Source organism: Sebastes fasciatus, chromosome 14, assembly GCF_043250625.1.
Source record: "Sebastes fasciatus isolate fSebFas1 chromosome 14, fSebFas1.pri, whole genome shotgun sequence".
Taxonomy (NCBI): Eukaryota; Metazoa; Chordata; class Actinopteri; order Perciformes; family Sebastidae; genus Sebastes; species Sebastes fasciatus.
Window position 1 is genome coordinate 24,023,466 of NC_133808.1, and position 16,739 is coordinate 24,040,204.

The window sequence follows — 16,739 nt, forward strand, 5'->3', positions numbered from 1 at the left end:
ACTGACTTTTAGTGTGCATGTCCTATTTAGCTAAACATGAGCAGCACATGGCCTTTCCAAAGAGACAGGGGACCAACATGTAACTTTAAAATGCTTTTATATGCCTGTAGTATTTCTACAGGGACTTGTTGGTGTCTCTCTGACTCAAAAGTGAGTTTATAGTGACCTTATTCAACTTTATTTTGAAATCTCCAGAACTATTCTGTAGGAATGGATGGTTTGTTGTCTTTTGCAGCACTATTTTAGCATAAAACCTGCAGTAAGCAGAATGTTTTTGACATCATTTGGCAAAAAAATCCATAATAACCTTTCAGCATATTGTAATTAAAGTGTTCGGAGAGAAAAATAGACCTCTGCACCTCCTCATGGCTCTGTTTTCAGGCTTTAAACAATCTAGCCTGACAGGAGACTTTGGCCAATTACAGGTCATTTCAGAGAGAGAGCGTTCCTGTTGGCCGTTCATTCAACAGAGGCAACTGTCAATCACTCACAAACTCCGATCAAATGGTCAAACTAGGCAGCGCTGATCAAATATGAATCAATATTCTGTTACTGTAATGCCTATTTCTCGCCTCAGATGTTTTCAGAATCATCTTGTAGTGTACTGTTTAACTGTAAAATGAGAAAGTTTGTGACCCAGCAGCCAGTTGAGGAAATATCAAGAACCGTCCACCAGCTGGAGCAAACTTTCTCATTTTACAGCTAAACGTCAGAGTTCGTGAGTGATTGACAGCTGCTCAGAGACGGCAGGCTCCAGCTCGGCTCTGATTGGTTCTTTTCCTCCGGTCTGTCAAATCTTGCAGATACCATTAGGAGCACCTTCTGTCAGGATATAGTGACCGTTTTATAAAAATATTTTTTTTTATTAATATTTGCTCCAATTCTATCCACTGCAGCTTCAGGTCTAGGGCTGCAACCAATGATTATTCTCATTGTCGGTTAATCTGTCGATTATCTTCTTGATTAGTCGATTAGTTGTTTTGTCTATAAAATGTCAGAAAATGGTGAACAATGTCGATCAGTGTTTCCCAAAGCCCAATATGACGTCCTCAAATGTCTTGTTTTGTCCACAACGCCAAGATATTCAGTTCACTGTCATAGAGGAGGAAAGAAACCAGAACATATTTACATTTAAGAAACTGGAATAAGAGAATTTTTACTTCTTTCGATGACTCAAACCGATTAATACATTATCAAAATATTTGGCAAATAATTTAATAGTCAACAACTAATCGATTAATCGTTGCAGCTCTAATTAAAACCCCCTTTGGTGGCAACACTCAAATGTCCCTCATGTCCTCAAATCAATCGCCTATTTGTTGGCAATGCAGCAGAGATAAGACTCTTCTGTATCCTGTATACTCTTCAAGTATTGACTCCAGGTAACATCCTTAAATGTAGTGCTCACCTTTTTAAAAGGGAGGGTGCAGCGAGGAAATGCTGTGAGCCACTGTGTTCCACATTTACTGCATGCCTCTCATATATAAATATATATAAACAAACTAATCCCTGTAGCAGCATTTCCACCAGAGGAGCTAAACATGTCACAGCTCTGATAAGCACATTTACCTGCCTGACACTCACCTCTCTGGGTTTCCATTCTCCCCCCCTGCACCTCTAAGTAGGCAGATTAGGTGGTCCGTTAAACCCGCAGGAAGGCACTTATTTAGAAATATATGAAAGGGCAAAGTGAGCCAGGCTAATGACCGATGCAGTGTCACCGGCACACTCTCGGGTCTTTTATCATTCTGTAGAGAGGGCCCCCGTCCTCTGAGTAACCCTCGTTATATCTGAGCTAATGTTGGGGATGAGCATGTTCGTGTGATAAAGCACCATCACAGTCCTTCATTATACAGAAAGAGAAACAGACTCGGTGGAATTGTGCTCGACCTGTAAGATGAATGCAACGGACAGAGAATAACTCCTATTTTAGTGACTGTGCCATGTCCTGCTTTTTGCATGGTGCGTCTCAAGAGAGAGGGAGGGACTCATGGTTCACTCTTTGACCATGGGATGGCACTGTTGGTTTTCTATAGAGCCGGTTCTGCTGTTCTGCATCATTAGTGCTCTCACTGTGCTTTTCCACTGCTGGAATTCATTCAGTGGTGACTATACTGAGTGACTGAATGGTATTGATGGAATGTATGAGTTCATGGTGGAATTAATGAATAGTTTATATTTATAAGTATGTTTTTTTTTCCAATTATAACAAACTATCACATCATTAGCAATAACATTAAATCTTTCTATTTTATTCTTATAAATCATGAACAAACTTTGCTTGGACAAAGACATTTCACATTACCTTACGTTTACCTTTACCACGTAAAACATCGCAAACTTAAAGGTGCTATTGATAACATTCAGCCACTGGTTGTCACATTCTCCCTCCCCTGTTCCATTGCATTTACTTCACAACAAGTCGTTGCCAGGCACTAACCGTCAATCTTGATGACGACAGAAAAACATACATTTTTCAGGAAAAGCCAGACTTTTATTCGGAAACCTTTTTTTAAAAAAAAAAAATCTGAGGATGTATTATTTTTTTTTTAAATTGTCCTTTAATGAAGAAGAAGAACAACAAATCATCTGTATCATTCATTTATGAAAAAAATAACATTTATTAATAGGGCTGTCAAAGTTAATGCGATAATAACGTGTTAACGCAAATTTGGTCAATCGTGCAGAAGAGTGAAGAGAGTGAAGATACTGGCATCATATGAAACTAGAAAACCTAAGGAATCCATTGCTACCAACCATGTCATGTTAGCTTGTTGCAAAGGAGGCTAAATAACGCTCAAAACTTACGTTAAACTTTGGTGAGGAAAAACTGGCATGACCATTTTCAAAGGGGTCCCTTGACCTCTGACCTCAAGATATGTGAATGAAAATGGGTTCTATGGGTACCCACGAGTCTCCCCTTTACAGACATGCCCACTTTATGATAATCACATGCAGTTTTGGGGCAAGTCATAGTCAAGTCAGCACACTGACACACTGACAGCTGTTGTTGTCTGTTGGGCTGCAGTTTGCCGTGTTATGATTTGAGCATATTTTTATGCTAAATGCAGTACCTGTGAGGGTTTCTGGACAATATTTGTCATTGTTTTGTGTTGTTAATTGATTTCCAATAATATATATATACATACATACATTTGCATAAAGCAGCATATTTGCCCACTTCCATGTTGATAAGAGTATTAAATACTAGACAAATCTTCCTTTAAGGTACATTTTGAACAGATAAAAAATGTGCGATTCATTTTCGATTAATCTTGATTAACTATGGACAATCATGCGATTAATCGCGATTCAATATTTTAATCAATTCACAGCCCTTAGATAAACAAAACAATCATTTTGGACCTGCCAAATTTTTAATTAAAAATATTTTTTTTCAGGAAAAGTTCTCTAAAAGCTCTGTGGATGTATTATTTAAAAAAAATATTTGTTTATATAAAAATGTTATCACTAAGACCTTTAATGAAGAAGAGCAAATCATCTGTATCATTGATTCATGACACAAATAACATTTATTGTATATTCATGTGTATTAAAGTAAATAATTTACTGACAGGGTCAAAAGAAAGTTTTGAAAAAAAAATAACAGTTATTGTTAACTTTCCACACCAACTGCAGCAGTGATCTTTAACACCAAACCACCAGATGACATCAGATCACACAAATGTCAGATTTGACCATACTGCCGTTGTTGGCATCATGTCAGTCGCTTTAGAACTGAGCGGTGTCTCGCTGCTGTTATCGCTGTCAGAAGAAGAAAGCAAACCTATTTGGACTGTCATGAAACAATACTTCTTCTCCCTCCACTGTGAGGCTGTAATAGCAAAACTATCAGCCGCTTCACTCTGCAGCACAAATGACTGTCAGTTAGAGAAAGAAAGGAAGAAAGAAAGCTTGTTTGAAACGTCTCTTATTTTCTCTGCCATTCAGTGAGGAGCTCCCTCTGCAAATCCTCAGTGCAGACGCTGTCCTCATTATGTTCTCCTCTCTGTGTGTGTGTGTGTATCTATGTCAGCAGCAGTGTAGGTATCTACTGTACCACAGATCCACTGTGGTTAACCGTGTAATGACTCACTACTCCATGTAATAAATTGAAGCTCCTTCATACATGTTGAGCTTAATTCTTTAATGAACAATTAGATATAAAGTGTTAACGGTCAAATCAGAGTAATACTTCATTAGTATTAAAGGATACAGATGAGTGTGTTCATCTCAATGGATACATCCACCTTCATGGTTTTTCAAATTGTCCGTAGTTATTTAATGAAGAGAGAGATGTTTGCACTTTTTGTTTTCAGTAGGTTTTTATTGTTTATGTTTTAGATACTTTCCAGTTTGTGAAATACTTTTATTTTGAAATTTCTGGGTTCCCAAACTAGGGTCCAAAGGGTCACACAATTAATCTGAGGGGTTTTAAGGTGGCAGTAATTACACATCCCCCCTCCACAATATTCAAATATGCTCAAAATATTGATGAAAAATAATAAATAAATAATATAAAATATAAATAAATGAAAAATGACCCCAGCATGAGCCATTGCTCGACTGCTGTGGGTAGATACAGGCAATGTCAAATACTGTAGGCTGCTGTCTCTCTATTTCATTACTTTTAATTATATTAAAAGGTAGAAAACTAGAATATAATATGGGTGTATTCCCTACCATTATAAGCCGTTTGGGGCACTATCTAATCCGTTTTGAATGTAAAATTAGTGTGAAAAGTATCAAAACTAAACTACCATTAAACTGGAGTTGGTCCCCAGTGGATTTCTTTAGCAAGTTTTGTCTTTGAGCGTTTTGGATAGTGTTCCTTTATTATCTTCTCTAGCATTTACATTTTTTGTACACAAATATGGTAATAAAAATGGTCCGAAATGATGTGAAGTTTCATATTTTTAATTTAAAAATGTTAAATTTTCTTGGGGGAGAACATTCAAACCCCATGCCAAATACATGCCCCTAAGTCTTCCACAAACTGCGTACTGTCGGCTATATCACTGTAGATTGTGATCGGTTTTGTAAAGTTTTGGAAAGAGATGATCGCAGAGGAGAATATAGGACCAGAGGAGAGAAGGAGAGAAGGAGATGGGACGAGAGGAGACAATGAAGGAAAGGAGAATAGAGCAAACGCCCCTGCTGCCCACCCAGGCTTACTTTTAAATATGTAAATGAATACAACAATTTGCTAAACCTTGGCCACAATATCTGGACTTGTCTTCATATAATAATGCATATAGATCTCTATCCATATGATTATGGTTGTACTTTATTAATCCATAATCTCTGCAATTATACTTAATTATATCATTATAATGAAACAAGAAAAGGTGAAGGTTAGAAAAATATATAACAATAATAATAATAATAATAACAATAATAATAATAATAAATAAAAAGTTCATCCCATGTGTAGGTGGATTTTTTTATATTTATGTATGCATGTATGTATATGTATTATGTAATGTTTGAGATTTCAAATTCTTAATTATTTCTTGGAATTCAAATTCAAAAGTTGAACTTGTGGTATTGCGAATAAAGTATCTGTTTGTTATTATTTATTAGGATATAGTTGATGAAAAAATCCCAAATAACTGAGTCCACTGAATGATATGGGACAGCTGGACTAGCAGAGCTGTGAAACTGTTTGCCAAAAGTTGCCTGGCTATTTCCTTTGCATTAATATACAATTTATATTTAACCATCAAACTGTGAATTAGAGTATAACATGCAGTACATTACATGAGCGCCTACAGTTGCAGCTGAATGTTCAACAAAGCCCATCGTCACATCTCCAGCAGAGCTGAACAAACCTTCACTCGGACGAGCAATAACAACCTGACAACTGAAAGAAACATCCATTCAGCCTGTCAGAAACAAAATGTTCCAATAATAAATGGCAGAATTGTTAAACGTGCTATACTTACTGCTGCTGACTGTGGCTCGCTCTGCCCTGTGATTTAGAAAAACTCTCTGATCCTGCCTCACAAATTGAGCTATGATGCACCTTCAGCGTGGGGAAGATGTCATGTGAATGTGTCTATTTTGCTTTTCCTTTTCACTCAGTGATTCAAGCTATATGCAATTTATGAAGTCTTCCATTTACGGCCCTAAACGCTGAGCTGTTTCTTGGGAACTATCTCCTGGTGCACAGCATGTAATGCATTCTGCATTTTCACTTTGGACGAACCTACAAAGAAAAAGACATCTGCTGACAACATGAACCACAAACCTACCACATGATTAAAAATGCAAACCTTGTGGGCTACCAGTTAAATGTTGGCCAAGTATATTTGCATTCATCATTATATAACAATATTTGAAATATACTTACTAAATGAATGCTGCATACCTTGAAATCTTTTCTGCTGGAAGCATTTTTTTTGTGAGGAGGATTTCAAGGCCGGCTTGCCATTTGAAAGCAACAGTGAGAGTGCTCCATATTTTTTTAACAAACCTCAAATCCCTTGCATTTAAATGAGCAGTTTTACACCTTGTGTGTTTCATCTTGAGCTCCGGTTCTCTCACCATCTGTAGCTACCCAGCTTCAAACAGAATAAACAACATATTGTTTCATTGAACCCTGTTTTTCTGTTCTGTTAGCAATTATTCTGATTACGTAGTGACGCCAGAAAGCTAAAGACTTATGTATGATTCTCACTGGCACTGTACTGTTACCCACAACAGCTTCCCTTTCAGCTCATTCACTCTTTATGCAGCCATCAGGTAGATGCACAATCTCTAATTTGGGTGTCAAAGTGCAATCATGGACTCCATATCCAGGCTGTGGGTAGTTTCATTAAATCTCTGCCTGTTGCAGAATAACAGAACAAACTTCTGGGGTTTGGTGTACATTGAACTGGTTGGTTGTGATTCTCAGGTTGTTCTCATACACCGTTTGTAGTTATACCTGCGAAAAGTAAGCATACTTGCCCACTCTGCATGTTGATAAGAGTATTACATATTTTACAAATCTCCCTTTAAGGTACATTTTGAACAGATAAAAAATGTGAGATTCATTTGCGATTAATCTGAATTACCTATTTTAATCGATTGACAGCCCTAATTGTGTCGTGTGCTGAGTTACTAAGATGACCCAAACGCAGAGTACAAGCAGGACAGGAAGATTTTAAATAAGAGCGAGCTTTAATCAAGCTGACAACATCCAAAAATCACAAAACAAGGAGGGGAACAAAGTACAAATGAAAACACACCAAAACCAAACTGAGAACAAAAAACAAAACTACAAACCAGAGGGTGCGAGAGTCACGGGCAGGAGGAACACTAGGAACACTAGGAACACTAGGAACACTAGGAACACTAGGAACACGGAGGACAAGGGACTGGGAAGACAAGTACGAACCAACAAGGACAGAGGGGAAACACACAGGCTTAAATAACAGACAAGATTACACACAGGTGAAACAAATCAGGGCGGGGCAGACAATCAACCAAAAGGCGGGAAAACAGACAAAGGAAGGAAGTAATCCCAGACAAGACACAGGAGGAGTGAATCACCAAAATAAAACAGGAAACACCGGAAATACATACAAATAAACCCCATCCAAAACCACAACAGTTCACAACAACAAGCTGGCACAGCCAGAACACAACAAATTGGCTTACAAGCCTTCTTAGAAGTGGGAACCAAACGTCAAATATCTTCCACAGAGATAAACAAAACATTCACATTGGACCCGTCAACATTTTTTAAATGATTAATTCACAATCTTAATAATTTTTTCTTTTTAAGAAAAGCTATACTTTTATTCGGCACCTTTCTAAAAGCTCTGTGGATGTATTACTTTTTTTTAAATATTCGTGTACATTAAAGTGTTATCAATAAGACCTTTAAATATGTTATATAGTATTCCTATTAATTAGCAATTAAACGTGATTAACTATGGACAATAATACGATTAATGGCGATTAAATATTTGATTCGATTGACAGCCCTAGGATCAGTATATCATCGTACACACTTGAGTGAATGAAGTAAAATAGAAAACAGTTGCACAAAAAAAAAACACCATGTATTATCAGTGTGGCCATTTGGAAGCTGAGAGGAAATCTGTGTTCAACCAGATTATCTCTGCGGTGCGTCAAACAAAGTGAAGGGCAGAGGGAGAAAAAAAAAAATTCAACTCTCAAACACCAACACGCAATCGCAGTGCAACAGTGGCCAAACCAGATTAAATTGAAAGGGGCATTAATTACCCCATCTGATGACTCCTGGCCGGGTGGCAGCTCTCACAACAACAATAACACATAACTCATGTCAAAGGTGGTTTGAAAGTAGCGATTCATTAGAGGCTATTTATAATAGGGAACAGCGGGATGCAGAAGTTCTCCTCACATTTATCTGCATGAGATCGACGGGCAATAATTGCATCAGCAACATAAGTTATGTGTGTGTGTGTGTGCTCTATTAAAGAAGAATTAATTCAGTTGGAGCACATGTGGCTGTAGGGGTGTGTTGTTAGAAACCTCAACACAGCAGGCCTACTGCTGCCGTGGGCGTGATATTGTTGCATTTGTCTGACAGGTATGATGAGATATGAGCAGTGTGGCAAAATAGATGTTGTACAAAAGTCCTGCACCAACTTCAAAAAGTCAAAGTTCATGTCGTTCATTGTCATAGAGCTGCTGAATTAACTGGTTTTTTTATTATTATGTGTTAAACATTACAATATCGGTTCAAAACACTGCTGTTTGGTATACATGCATTTTAAATAACAGATGGTGTATGTTGGTCCTTTGGGTTGACATTGCATCTCATCATCTCTGGCGTTCTACCCTTTGACATGTACACGCTGCACTACGTTCATCTGACGCGTCTCACAGGTAGAAAGCTACGCCGCAGGCTCCATCTATGGTTTGCATTGCAGCTTTACAGTGTTTTATATTTGCTGAAGCACAATGAAGACGAGGCTCATTTTATCAAAACACTACACACGGTTCACACAACCACACACACAAGTAGCAGCAGTAACACCTCGGATCTATTACAAAATGTAACACTTCATTCAAATCTATACAATAAGTTTATAAAAATTAGGGCTGTCAATCGATTGAAATATTTAATCTTGATTAATCGCACATTTTTGTATCTGTTCAAAACGTACCTTAAAGGGAGATTTGTCAAGTATTTAATACTCGTATCAACATGGGAGTGGGCAAATATGCTTGCTTTATGCAAATGTATGTATATATTTATCATTGAAAATCAATTAACAACACAAAACAATGACAAATATTGTTCAGAAACCCTCACAGGTACTGCATTTAGCATAGAAAATATGCTCAAATCATAACATGGCAAACTGCAGCCCAACAGACAACAACAGCTGTCAGTGTGTCAGTGTGCTGACTTGACTATGACTTGCCCGAAACTGTATGTGATTATCATAAAGTGGGCATGTCTGTAAAGGGGAGACTCGTGGGTACCCATAGAACCCATTTTCACTCCTTTGAAAATGGCCATGCCAGTTTTTCCTCGACAAACTTTAGCTTAAGTTTGGAGCGTTATTTAGCCTCCTTCTCGATGCTAGTTTTTGAAAACAGGCCTCTCGCTGCTACTGTATGTGGGATTCCATTGTTGTTGTGAAAAAGTGCTCTTTTTTATAGCGCTCATATCCTGATTGATGAGCCGACAATCAAGCAATTAGGTGTTTGGACAGGTGTTACATGTATTGGCCAATAGAGTGCTACAAAAATGAGTTCTAAAACCTGGAGATAAGTTGGCATTTTAGCACTTCCGGTTCCCTCGTCTGGAGGTCAATGGGTTTTTAGTTAGATCCCTGAAATAAGGTCTGAGGTTAACACAAGCTTAAAAGATTTTAACGTTTTGTTCTACGACATAAAATACGCCAGTAAATATCCCACTCATACATTTTGAAGCCTTTATGTGTTTTAAAAAAGGCGGTTGCTAACAAGTGGCTAAATGAGGCTGCTAAACGTCATCACGCTGACTCGTCTGCCTTTGCAAGGCGTAAACTCACGCTTATGCGACCATGGTGTAGTTTACTTCTGGCAATTACATTTACACTTCAACAAATCCTAAAAGTGGTGTTCATTTGTGAAGATTATCTTGCTAAACAAAGCGTGTAAGTATCAGAAACGTGTGTTTGCCACAGAGCTTATTTTCTGCAATAATCCAAAACTCAATGCAAAAATCCTATTGGCCTTTTGTCGAGGGAACCCAGGGCGATGCTAACTTCCTGGTTGGACTACTAATACGTCATCCCTGGAGCACTCCATTGGTCCGTGGGTGCGGCATTTTGTATGGCAATGTTTTGAAATGATAAACAAGTGATTTTATGTCAGATTCCTGTGTCTCAACTGTGTTCCGTGTGTTGCAAAAATTGCCTTTTTGAATTGTAAATTGGATGCAAAGCAGAAATGTGTTAACAGTTTTGGAGACTTGAGCTGAGATTTTTCTCTCTGAGTGTCAGTTTCAATAATTGTGTCATTTTAGTGTGTTAGCAACTGAAAAAAAAAACAATTATCTTGGAGGAAACTTCTTGAAGGTTATTCATACCATCCATTTTTTATGTGCTTTATTAAATATGTGACCTGACGTTGTTCTGATTCTATTCATTGTGTTTGTTTGGGAGGTGCTGACCCGACCAGACGCTGTGGGATTAGCTCAAGTTTGGCTTCACAGCAGCACTTTTCGATCGCCATGCTAATCAGCAGGCTTCCCGTTTCCCCAATTGCTTTGCTGCTAGATGGCCTTTTGTACACCTACATAGCAATCTCCCTCAGGTATTAGGCTGGACTGAGGGAAAGCATAACATTTACATACCATGTGTACCGAGGCTGGAAAATTAGGTGGCAATTATGTAACAATGGGCCATGCATAAGTAAGACATCCAACAGTTATTCAGATAACATATTGCTCCTTCCCAGGTAAAGTACGATCCATCCAGGTCTCATAGGACTTTGATCAAAGAATAGGCAACCTTCTGCTCCAGTTTGTATTGTAATATCCAAAGTGATTTATCTTTTCGGCTGCGAACGATGCTGTGGTGTTCGAAGGATTCAAGGATTGAGATAAAGTCAAAGATGCAGCAGTGATAGCAGCCTGCAGAGCAGCAGCCGGCATCCTGGTCACTGCCAATCAAACCCAGCCACGGGCCTCCAGAAAAAGCATTATAGACATATCACATCTGTAGTTTCTCACTACACTTATTTTTCATGAGACCAGAATCAGAAATACTTTGTTGATTCTCTGGGGGAAATTGGAACATTATGGTGCCTTCAAATGGGGTCGTGTTTACCGTGTTCACAAGCAGAGTCCATATTAACGCCAGACTCTTGTGGTGTATATATATAATATATATATATATATTATATATATACATTTCTTTTTTTTTATCCCTGTCAGCAGCTATAACCCCATAATATATTATATCTCCAACTGTGTCCCACTGACTTAACAGTACAATAATTTAATGCATTAATTCAGCTGTGCAATAATCTGGTTTACACTGGCATTAACACTGCATTTATTTATACAGTACATGTAAACTATTATTCTAATAAACTAATATTTCTATTCTAGATTTGGAGCAGAACGTAACTCGGTTTCCTCCCAGGGACCAATAAAGTATTTCTGATAGTTTCCTTGCCGGAGAGAGGGAAGTTCGTCCCAAAGTGGCCGCTGCATTTATACACCTAGACCTTAAAGAATGGTGCCTCATTGAGCTGTAAGAGTGACTACAAATGAAGATGACGAAATAAATTATTTTTGCAAATGATAAATCATCACATTGTTAAATTGATGCACTTATTTTTTTACTTTATTTACGTGCTGTGGTGGTAATCCATCAAATATTTTTTTCGAATATCTTTTTAACCATGTGCAGTGGTGGAATTATTAATTAATAATTATTTCAGAATAATGTTTTTTCTCTATTTATGTGCAGTGGTTGTAAGTATTCATCAAAACATTATTTTTATTATAATAATATTTAAATTTAAAAAAAGGAAAGACTCTTCTTATTAATTATTTAAGGTTAACAGGAATAGTTTAGATAATTTAGTTTTTTTCCCTGTCAAACTACGGCACCGCACTCCAGTCCAGCAGGTGACGGTAATGCTCCTGTAACATGGTTTGTCAACCGCCATTAAAACTCAAAGGAGAAGCATGGTGGACACAATGGAAAGACTAACCAAGACGTGTTTGGTGAGTTTTATTTTGTGTCTGTCCAGTTTGAATGAAGTGTGTTTTATGGTGATTTAACAAGACAATTAAGCCCGTCTTTGTTCATTGTAAGAGAGAAACTTGAATTCAAACAGTGTACGGTTGTATGTTTCTGTTTAGGTGTAAGAATATTTCCTTCATTGACATTTTGTGAGTTTATATTGTTTATTTATCAGGCAGTATGCATCAGCTCTCTCGGGCTGCACTGAGCAGTAATTTACTTGGTCACTTCCGGAGAGCCTCCTTGCTGGTTGGAGATGTGTAACCATGGTAACCCCTGCCAACCTCATGTACACAAAGATGATTGTGAGAATCTCAAAGTCTGAACTAATTTAATAAATATATTACGCCTATCAAAATGAAATGTTATATTTACACTTAAAGGGACTGTTTGTAACTTTTTACACGTGTAAATCATTGCGGGACGGTGTCCCAGCGCGCTCACGTATGACTACGCTGTTCAGACTCAGACTCCAACACAAACTACACGGAAGCACCAAAACCACAAAGTTATATCTAATGAAGCCCGTCTTGCAAAACAGTGTTGGCCGAAGGACGCGGGGGAGACCGTAACTTTGGTCTCCAGGGTCTCCAAAGTCTCTGACTTGAGTCTTAAGGTACTTTAATACATTTTGATGCTAATACTTGATTACTTTTACTTGAGTACAATTTTGAATGCACGACTTTTACTTTTAACGGAGTATTTTTAAACTGTGGTATTAGTATTTTTACAAGGTCTGAATACTTCTTTCACCATGGTGTGTGTGTGTAACTGTTGCGTATTTGCTGTTTTGATGGAGGAAGTAAAGCAATAATAACAGGTGACGACTCAAGTTGTATGCAGTATCAATGTTATTCAAATATTTTCATGCCATTTTTTTTACAAATCACGTCATTTTTTAACAGTTAAGAGATCCGGACAGTTCAGGTACGCCCTCTACACTGCGTGCCAATGACAGATTCGTCCCTGCACCTCTCACAGGTGAGTTTGTTCCGCAGTGTGGATGGTCGAAACTCTTCGCAAGGGAACTCTTCCCACGCTGCTCCCAGGGCCTCTCTCCAGTATGAGTCCGCTGATGAACCTTTAAATATCCAGATTGTTTGAAACTCTTCCCACACTTCTCACAGGTGTAGGGCCTCTCTTCAGCATGAGTCCGCTGATGAACCTTTAAATATCCAGATCGTCTGAAACTCTTCCCACACTGCTCACAGGTGTAGGGCTTCTCTCCAGTATGAGTCTGCTGATGACGCTTTAAATATTTAGATCGTCTGAAACTCTTCCCACACTGCTCACAGGTGTAGGGCCTCTCTTCAGTATGAATCCACTGATGAACCTTTAAATATCCAGATTGTTTGAAACTCTTTCCACACTTCTCACAGGTGTAGGGCCTCTCTTCAGTATGAGTCCGCTGATGAACCTTGAAATGTCCAGATTGTTTGAAACTCTTTCCACACTGCTCACAGGTGTAGGGCCTCTCTTCAGTATGAGTCCGCTGATGAACCTTGAAATGTCCAGATTGTTTGAAACTCTTTCCACACTGCTCACAGGTGTAGGGCCTCTCTTCAGTATGAGTCCGCTGATGAACCTTGAAATGTCCAGATTGTTTGAAACTCTTTCCACACTTCTCACAGGTGTAGGGCTTCTCTCCAGTATGAGTCTGCTGATGACGCTTTAAATGTCCAGATTGACTGAAACTCTTCCCACACTGCTCACAGGTGTAAGGCCTCTCTCCAGTATGAGTCCGCTGATGACGCTTCAAAGTTGCAGATAGTATGAAACTCTTCCCACACTGCTCACAGGTGCAGAGCTTCTCTACAGTATGAGTTCGCTGATGACGCTTGAAATATCCAGATAGTTTGAAACTCTTCCCACACTGCTCACAGGTGCAGGGCTTCTCTTCAGTATGAGTCTGCTGATGAACCTTTAAATGTCCAGATTGTCTGAAACTCTTCCCACACTGCTCACTGGTGCTGGGCTTCTCTTCAGTATGAGTCAGCTGATGACGCTTTAAAGATCCAGATAGTATGAAACTCATCCCACACTGCTCACAGGTGTAGGGTTTCTCTCCAGTATGAGTCCACTGATGACACTTGAAATGTTGAGATAGTTTGAAACTCTTCCCACACTGCTCCCAGGTGTGAGGCCTTTCTCCAGGGTGGATACGCTGACGAGACTTCAGATGCTCTGAGAAAGACAGGTCACGGCGGTACGGTTTCTCAACAGTGTCGGGACGCTGATGTGGATCTCTTTGTCCTCCCGTTAAACTCTCCTCACCCTCACCACAAGATCCGGCTGGATTTGTGGGCGTCTGTTTGAATGAATGAAAACAAAAATATATTCAGAACGAGAAAGATAGAAAGCGTGCATGAGGATATTAATTGGTGGAGCTCACTACTAATTAGGTGCTAGGTAGATTCACCTATCTACCGATTCGATACCATCATGATACTTGGTTGCCGATTCAATATGTGTTGCGATTTTTAAGAATTGTGATTCTACAAGAATTGCGATTCGATAGTAAGAATTATTGCGATTTTAGATGACTTTTTTAACACTAGACCATGAGAAAAAGTTGAATCATACACTTCTAGAGATTTTTACTTTGTAAAATATCTAAATGAATACAGTAAAAATGTTTGATTTTCAGCATGTATGTAGTCAGAGATGTCCTGAAGTTAAAAATATCCGTCATCAATTATTTATAATTTTTTTTCCAGCAACCCAAAAAACAGAGGGTAAAGACATTTCCCTCACAAACTAGTCGTATTTTCTTTTTGATTTATAAGGGACATGTAATGTTTTCTACTTTTTCACTTCAGCTCGCTGCGGTTTGTTTTGGTTGACGGATACGGAAAATATATGACTTCACGTTACTCAGACTACAACAATGAAAGTGGTAACTTCCTTCTACCTCCACATAGATTCAAATGAAGCAAATATATCGATTCTGGCATTAAAAAAAATATTTAAAAAATCATAAAAAACGAAATCGCGATACATAGGTGAATCGCTTTTCTTTTCCCACCTCTACTAATAATACAGGAAGAAGTGCCCTGTCAATAAATAGTTTTACATATTAAAACACCAGAGAGTGCAGTATGGCACTCAGCAAAGGAACAAAGACACGCAGTGTTTTAGTCATCCTGAACATTATAAAATGTGCTTGTACATAGTTTAAACCACAGTTAGGTACATTTCATCCAGTCTGTTAACTGGAAACAGCCTGGTGGCTACAGGCAAGATCTTCTTTAAACAATATCCTGCAGATTGTGTTTTCACTGACAGATTTTAAGCTCTGTGATTGGATGTTTCTTGCAGAAATGCACTTTGGGAGTCGTAGTTAACATCTACCTCAACGTTTTTATGTACACAGGCTTATACATTTGACTCGTTCTCAAAGAACCAGATATTTTCTGTGAGTTGCGTAACATTGTCTATGGGAAAAATGAAGGGAACTTTAACTTCAGTTAAATAAAAACAACAAAGTCTTTGTTGTACCTTACCTCTGCTGATGAGCTCATTGTGCTGCTGGTGGTGTTTGTCTTCTCTTCTCCCAGATATCCCTCCATCTGTGAGTCAACTCTGTCATCATAAAAGGAAGACAGTATGACAGGGAAAACAAGAATAAGCAAGATAATCCAGTCTGACACGTGCAACTTTGAAAAATAACATTATTCCTCCCTGCGCTTTATGTTGTGCATTTTTTTAAATAATCTCACTTTATAAGATTGAATTAGCTATATTTTAAAAATATTTGTGAAAATAATAAAAATGATAAAACAATTTATATTTAACATTTATCATTAAAAAGAAAATACTTTAGAAGTGTATAACTTCTGTATATACAGCTAAAGCAAGAGAGAGCTATGTTTATTTAAAGCTAGCAGGTGAAGCCATGGTTAACCTGGGCTAAAGCTAAACCCACATATGGTAAGTTAGTTTGCTACCCTACATGAATAAGACAGTAGCTAAATCCAATCATATTGAGAATAAGTAACACCAGCTAAACTAGGTAAGTTTAACACAGTAGAAGCAACTGCACATCAAACAATTAAAGTGCTATTCCAATCCAGGCAAAATGCAATTTTGAATTAAACAGTATTTTACAACACAGAGTCTTACGTTTTGAAGAGGAAGATGTGCTTCCACTTCATAAGAGGACCAGTTACAATTTACAGAACAAACCAAATAAATCAGCTGATTTCTATAAAGTCAAAGCCAAACTGTTTTACAGTTCTTACAGTGTAACATTAAACATTAAACTCTACAACAGCTGCAAAAAGCTCATCTGTTCTCACCGTTTCTGTGTTGATGAAGTTTAACAGACTCCTGCAGGTGATGGGTGTTTTCTCCTCCTGGACAGATTTGACAGATGCAATGGCGGTTTCCACGGTAACCGTGACTGAATCTGACCCACAGTAAAAAAAATATTTTTCAAACATAAACACGCCAGACCATGATGCAGACTGTTGCCATAGATATAAAACAGTAGATATGACTTGCCATTCTGGG

At 38.2% G+C, this 16,739-nt stretch overlaps 1 protein-coding gene across 2 annotated transcripts in view; it reads right to left on the reverse strand.

Moving 5' to 3' along the window:
- Positions 1-16,643, reverse strand: part of LOC141782920 (uncharacterized) — an 84,117-nt gene extending 67,474 nt beyond the window's left edge. The window contains exons 1-3 of one of the 2 annotated variants that reach the window (XM_074659773.1): positions 16,526-16,643; positions 15,731-15,809; positions 13,108-14,535 (exon numbers count right to left, since the gene is read on the reverse strand). In XM_074659773.1, the coding sequence (XP_074515874.1) occupies positions 13,126-14,535; positions 15,731-15,796 (1,476 nt within the window). In that variant the 5' untranslated portion in view covers positions 15,797-15,809; positions 16,526-16,643 and the 3' untranslated portion in view covers positions 13,108-13,125. Of the gene's footprint in view, positions 1-13,060; positions 14,536-15,730; positions 15,810-16,525 lie in introns of those variants that run through there. The other variant, XM_074659772.1, reaches the window with a different exon arrangement.
- Positions 16,644-16,739: the final 96 nt, after the last annotated feature.